This window comes from Diaphorina citri, unplaced genomic scaffold (genome assembly GCF_000475195.1).
Source record: "Diaphorina citri unplaced genomic scaffold, Diaci psyllid genome assembly version 1.1 scaffold149, whole genome shotgun sequence".
NCBI classification, from domain to species: domain Eukaryota; kingdom Metazoa; phylum Arthropoda; class Insecta; order Hemiptera; family Psyllidae; genus Diaphorina; species Diaphorina citri.
Window position 1 is genome coordinate 109,940 of NW_007377586.1, and position 6,844 is coordinate 116,783.

At 42.2% G+C, this 6,844-nt stretch overlaps 3 protein-coding genes across 3 annotated transcripts in view; all 3 read right to left on the reverse strand.

Moving 5' to 3' along the window:
• LOC108251851 overlaps positions 1-437 on the reverse strand; it is a 2,569-nt gene extending 2,132 nt beyond the window's left edge. Inside the window, exon 1 of the mRNA XM_017442265.1 lies at positions 408-437. Coding sequence (XP_017297754.1) covers positions 408-437 — 30 coding nt within the window. The remainder of the gene's footprint in view (positions 1-407) is intronic.
• A 1,321-nt stretch (positions 438-1,758) lies between these two features.
• On the reverse strand, positions 1,759-4,881 carry LOC103505084 (the record flags this gene model as incomplete). The annotated part of the gene is made up of 4 exons (XM_008469392.1): positions 1,759-2,110; positions 2,255-2,427; positions 3,040-3,147; positions 4,420-4,881. Coding segments are annotated over 4 exons (1,095 nt in total), but the record flags the coding sequence as incomplete, so codon positions are not given.
• A 997-nt stretch (positions 4,882-5,878) lies between these two features.
• LOC103505085 (altered inheritance of mitochondria protein 3-like) overlaps positions 5,879-6,844 on the reverse strand; it is a 10,975-nt gene continuing 10,009 nt past the window's right edge. Inside the window, exon 2 of the mRNA XM_008469394.3 lies at positions 5,879-6,844. Within this exon, the coding sequence (XP_008467616.1) occupies positions 5,879-6,844 (966 nt within the window).

The following is a 6,844-nucleotide window of genomic DNA, read 5'->3' on the forward strand; positions in this document are numbered from 1 at the left end:
TTTTCCATTCTTTTTCCACACATTTTTTTTTTTTTTTTTTTTTTTCAACAACATTGCATATACCAGCAGCGGATAGCTCCTTGAAAGCACCAGTTCCGCATGGATCACTGAAGTTGAGCACGGTTGCGCGTGGTTAGTACCCGGATGGGTGACCATCTGGCCAATAGTGTGCTGCTAGCTTAAAAAAAAAAAATATTGGAGTCATAGAAAGTAGTTAACCAGTTTTTCCATTGCCTATAGAGGATTTTTTTACTATGAAAAGAGTATACAAGACTTCTACCCTCAAAAACCACGAGTAAACTACCATTTGCCATTTGGAAGAATTTAGAAATCTAGTGATTTTCAAGTAAAATCTAGTGATTTTTTTTCCTCGAATCTAGTGATTTTTTAAAATTTGGAGTGGAGACCCTGCTCTTGACGTGCGTGCCATCCGGCATGGTACGCTCATTTGTACAATCAAACGCTTATTTGTACGATCAAATATCATTTGTACAGTTTCATTCCCACAGCCATAAAATATCCCCCTTCCCACCCTTATGGAGGGGGAGAAGAGGGGGGGAACAAAGAGTCTACACTATGGTCAATCGACATCGCCTAAAACACGTCCACACAAACTCTTTCTCAGTAGAAAAGTAAAGTTTGCGTTTTGTGCCCGGAGCCACAATTCGAGGTTAAACTCGATTTCAGCTTAACAATCGGAATAAACTATCCGATTGGTCCTTTTTTTAATCAACCAATCAGAACCACGGGGGCACGGTGGGTCCAGTGGTAATGCGTTTGCTTGCGATGCAGAAGGTCCCGGGTAATCCCACCATCGACAAAAAATTGTACTCGTTTTTCGATTGCAAATATTTCAACGGGTTACTTTCTGGTGTTCTCGTGTTGACGAGCACCTAAATGGGAAGTATTGTGTCTCTTCTCGCCCATCTAATGAGAGGCATACTTCGGGATGGGCATGCTACGAGTGCTACGACACAGACCACATGCTTCTAATGTAGCAGTTGTTTCATTGCTTCGAAATAAAATCGGCGGTGAAACACTCAAATTAAAAAAAATTAAACTCAGGTCCGGCCATTAATATTGCTAGATTTTTGGTCTAGCGTTATTTACTGATTTAAGGTTGCGGCATCGGCACGTCTTGTTGATTTATCCGCTTGCTTTTCATTTCATTCGACCAAAATCCTCTCATCTTACTTGTGGTGTCTGGGTTCCAGTCGATGTCGATTGACTCTAGTGTAGACGCATGTTTACAATTGATCTAAAACAGTGTTGAGCAAGTGTTGTTTCTCACACGGCGGACGAAAGGTGTTTCACCTTCGTGAAGACATCACCTGTACAGGGTGCTCCAAAATGTGTGCAGAATATTGAAGTTGACTTTTTGAGGGGGTTTATTTCTATCGGAGTTGCACGGCTTCAAAGGCCTGCGCTATTTACGTACATACATTCCGCTCTTCACAACGGTTATGATGTAGTGGTAAAGAGGAATACATAACGATGTTATATTTGCTACTAACTGAGGCCCTTCTTCATGGAAACGATTGATTAGTTGCTTCCTTGAAGAAGGCAAAAGGTCTCGGTCCTTATTCCACGTACGGTTCTGCAAGTCCTGCACTCTACACTTTTTACTCCAAGCACAGAAAAACTATGGTACTGTTTGTCAATGATTTCTGCTCTTGGAGTAAAAAGTGAGACGTGTGATGTCATTCGTGGAACAGGCCACACGGCCACAAATTAATTCTGCACACTTTGACCCACCCTCTACAGAGGTGCATCTTCTCCATGGAGAGGTGTCTCACTTCGGTGGAGGGATGATCCACCATCATGGATATTTCGGACGGGGGTTTCACCTCCACGTCCGCAGCACCGTGGACGTATCTCGTCGTAGGAAGTTGTCGTGTAGATCGTTGGACTGGATGGGTTCAGTTGTGGTGCCGGGCGGCAAGGTTGTCTGCCACATGGCCACACATTGATTCTGCACACTTTGACCCACCCTCTACAGAGGTGCATCTCCTCCATGGAGAGGTGTTTCACTTCCGTGGAGGGATGATCCACCATCATGGATATTTCGGACGGGGGTTTCACCTCCACGTCCGCAGTACCGTGGACGTATCTCGTCGTAGGAAGTTGTCGTGTAGATCGTTGGACTGGATGGGTTCAGTTGTGGTGCCCGGCGGCAAGGTTGTCTCATTGGATGGCTTTCGTTTGGCTTCGAGCTCGTAGTACTTGGCCTTAAGGTATTCGTCGACGGCAGGGCCGGAAGGTTGTCTCATTGGATGGCTTTCGTTTGGCTTCGAGCTCGTAGTACTTGGCCTTAAGGTATTCGTCGACGGCAGGGCCGGCGTAGTCTTCGGGGAAGGACGGTTTGGTGGGGATGATGAACTTGTAGAGACGCTCGTTCAGAACGTACAGCTGCGCCGTGCTGTTGCACTGGAAATATGAAATGTAGTGTGTTAGTATTGTTTTCATACTGATAGATTCTGACGTGACTTTGTGAAGATTCATCTTGAAAAGAAGAAGAACACGAGTAACTTATACTCTTCACAGACGGCCTGCCTAAATATACACTGTGAAGAGTAAAAGGTACTGGTGTTCTTCTTTTCAATGACTTTGTAAAGATTCATCTTGAAAAGAAGAAGAACACCAGGAACTTATACTCTTCACAGACGGCCTGCCTAAATATACACTGTGAAGAGTAAAAGGTACTGGTGTTCTTCTTTTCAAGATTGTTTTTCGTTACGAAATACTGCTGCTGATTGAATGACCGATTTCGTTTAGTTTGTTCGTTTCATCACAACACTTGAACAGTTCTTCCGATTTTGATAGGGTTTGACACAAATGTTCAACACTTAAAAGAAATTTTCTCTTTGAATTTTGGACAATTTGGATACAGCTGTTATGGGGCTCTTTGTGTGAACTATTAGTACCTACAATCTACATACATACCTACTGATGAAGTAACCTAGCTTGCTAACTTCTCAGCAAATAAAAAGTACAATCTAAGTATTGTATTAAATCAGGTGGATGGATAAAATGGGTTACCTGGACGTTGAACCACCAATCACAGGTGAGTGCTACTTGGTTGAAGATGGTGCCGTTAGGACAGAGGAATGATGCTTGTCCTCCGTTCAGATCACAGTAGTGCCAAACCTGCAAGAAAGAAATTGATATTAGTTGACTATTGAAAAGATTACCAAACTAAATAATCATGTAGTTTGGTTAATGGGTACTTTGTCCCCTACACCCACTCTTAGGGATACGAGACCGACCACTGAACACTAAAGAAGACCCATACCACCATAAAAATCAAACATAAAAGTAAAAATAGTTTTCCAAGTCATTATGTAGTTTGATTAATGGGTACTTTGTCCCCTACACCCATTCTTAGGGATACGAAACCGACCATTGAACACTGAAGAAGACCCATACCACCATAAAAATCAAACATAAAAGTAAAAATAGTTTTCCAAGTCATATTGGCCATGGGTTAACGTTAAATTAAAATATTGTTTACGTTTAGAATGTTTAGATTACAAAAGAGTGGGAGCTATTGGGCCAAGTCATATTGGCCATGGGTTAACGTTAAATTAAAATATTGTTTACGTTTAGAATGTTTAGATTACAAAAGAGTGGGAGCTATTAGAAAATTTGATCATTTTGGGGGTTGTATATCTTGCCTTTTATATTTACGGGATGCTATACACTGCCCAGGCAAAGCGCCAAAGGCAATCATTAGCCTACCAATATTATTTTGTTAGTAGGTGTAACATTATTTATACAATTCTTGCAGACCCAAAATGGATTAAAGCAAGCAGGACGACACCGGAAATGATAATAAATGATTCTTCTCTATTAGGTTCATGGACGTTCTAAAACTCTGAGCAAGCACACTGCAGTCCCTCTCTCCCCGACTAATTTTGACGATGAGCTTCTAGTGAAGGAAAATTTGATCATTTTGGGGGTTGTATATCTTGCCTTTTATATTTACGGGATGCTATACACTGCCTAGGCGAAGCGCCAAAGGCAATCATTAGCCTAGCAATATTTTGTTAGTAGGTGTAACATTATTTATACAATTCTTGCAGACCCAAAATGGATTAAAGCAAGCAGGACGACACCGGAAATGAGAAGTAGTGCTTAACACAAAGGGCTCCTATAAAATTTCATAACCATATGCTTTAAAAAATCCTACATATTTTGACCCCTTAATGAAGTCAGCTGTCAATAAATTAACTATCATTCACACTAGGCTTGCACGCAGGAGGTCCAGGTTCGAGCGGGACCGAGTTTTTTTTCGGTTCTGTGCTTAGAGTTTGGGGTGCACTCAGCCTTTTGAGGACAATTCAGTAGCTACTTTAATCGAGTAGCGACCAGTGGCAGCATTACAAGTCGAAGAGGAAATGATAAACAGTTGAAAATAACCTGGCAATCGGTTTCTGGGTCTCCAAAGAATCCCTTGTATCGTTGAGTTTTGCAATCGAATTGGGTTTGAGGGATTTGAGAGAGGATGGGATAGTCGACTCCGGGCCTACCTGGCGTACTGCCGTCATAAGTCTGAGTGTGAATGTTGCCGGGGTAGTGGTTGTTGAAAGTCAAGCTGTTGTCTAGAGAGCCAGTGTACGGGAAGTGTTGGTTCTTGACCGGACCAGCACCGACAGGGGGGACTGCCAGACTGCCGGCGCCCGGGTTCTTTTGTAAAACTTTGAGAATGGTAGTCAACGTGTCAATGCTAGAGTCAATATTGTCTGCCGTCACTTTCTCCGGTAGTGGTTTGTCTATCTGGTGACCCTTCAGGATCTGCTTGAGAGCGCCTATGTTTTCCCTATACTTTTGTTCTTCCTGTGGTGGCAGGATGCCGGGTTCTGTAGTGGAGGAGTATTGACGAGCGATAATAAATATGATGATTGAGTAAAACTAAATGAAAGACTTGTAACACTGTGATACCCACAAAGTTGTGAAAAAGCTCTCTGCTTTACCACAAAGATTCATGATTTGCTTTGATTTTGGTTTCAGAATACATCTGTGGTGGAGGAGCTCAAGATAGCGTCGGACAAAGTCCAGCCCGTGTTGCAACGTCTCAAGTTCAACCTACAGGTATGTGCTTATATTCATTTTCGTGTTGTCTTACGTTAAGTGTGATCTTGTCTTCCAGGAAATGTAATTTCCTCTTTTTTAAACCGCTGTGATCAATAAATAATCTTTGCGCTATCGGAAAATTCTTCCAACGTCTTCTTTGGGTCATCAACTTTACTGGTATAAGGGCTTCTGAAAAATGAAAAAAAATATGGAGAAAAAAAAACGATATTTCTTAGAGGAAAATTAATAGTATATTGATTGGCACAATGAACAGAAGTATTTATGTTGAAAATAATACATTGAAAAAGTTATAACAATAATGTTAACATGCTTGTGGGATGATAAAACCTGAATGCATACAAATTTTTGAAGGAAACTCGACGACTTAAGTCAAGCTTTTTCAAAAATTTGCTCTGCATTCTAGTGTCTATGGATGGTGAATTTTTGTGATTGGTGGTTCGTTGTTGTTCTTGGGATGATTGTGGACTGAACTTTTTAGTTATTGAGTATACATAAAGAACTATGTACAGTCCTTTGAACTAGTCCTTTTAAAGATGTAAAGAATTAAAATCTTTTGGACTGAGAAAAATGTTTGCCAAATGGGAAAACAAATTCCATAATGATAAATGACATTTTGTGGAAGGCTTCAATTTTTCCCCATTGGAAGACTTATGCCTGATAGTTAACTTCCATTATTTCTTTTTACTTTTCACATTCCATCCCCATTCTGCTAAGGGCTGATGATATGACTTGAGTCTTACCCAAACATTTTGTCTAGTAAACGGGTGTCTGGGCATCATCAGCCCTACTCAGGTTTGTCTATCTGGTGACCCTTAAGGATCTGCTTGAGAGCGCCTATGTTTTCCCTATACTTTTGTTCTTCCTGTGGTGGCAGGATGCCGGGTTCTGTAGTGGAGGAGTATTGGTTCTGTGTCGTGGGACGAGGACGTTGGGTGCTATAGAAGTGAGCAGGGTTGATCTTGTTGGAGTTACTCTTGATGAGTTTCAAGTAAGGATCGTAGAAGGACTTTGTGTGAGAGGTTTGTGGTTTTTTGGTCGTGGAGAAGGAGTTGGCCTTGGCAGGACCTGTGAAGCTACTCAGAGGAATCTCATAGTTCTGATCTTTACCGAGTTGGAAATTTTTAAGAAAGTCAAATGGGGATTTTCCCCCTTGCTCCTCGTCAGTGTCAGAGACTATCTTAACGTTCTGTTCTGGTTCCTTAGTGAAGGCTGTGGAAGGATAAAGGGGTGTGGTGGAGCTAGGATAGTAAGGTTGTTTGGATGTCCCAGTGGACTGTGAGTGATGGAAGGGAGAAGGTTTACGTTGCTGATTTGCATATTGCATGTTATCAGCAAAGGGTTGCAAGTGTTCGTAAGGATAATAGTTCTCTGTTGTGTGTGTAGGGATGTTAGCGTTTGGTTGAACCTTCTGTAGTTTAGTAGGTTTGGTCGGATAGTTCAAGCTTTGCTCGCGCTGACTGTCATAGTTATCATCGTAGTTATTTTTCAATGAAAGTTCCTGACTCTTCTGTATGGTGACACTGGTCTGAGGGGGTGCACGGGGGGCGTCTGTGGGTCGGGGTGGAGATACTGAGGGTTTGGTGGGGGCAAAGCGATGTGGCTCCTGGGTGGGAGGGTAAGTTTCAGCCTGGTATTGTCCAGCTACAGGGGATTGGTATTGTGTCTGTGTCTGGTATCGTACAGGTTTGTCTTCCAGTGGTAAGTATTGACGCTCGGGGTGGAAAGGCTGTTTGGCGGACTCTATCAAGTA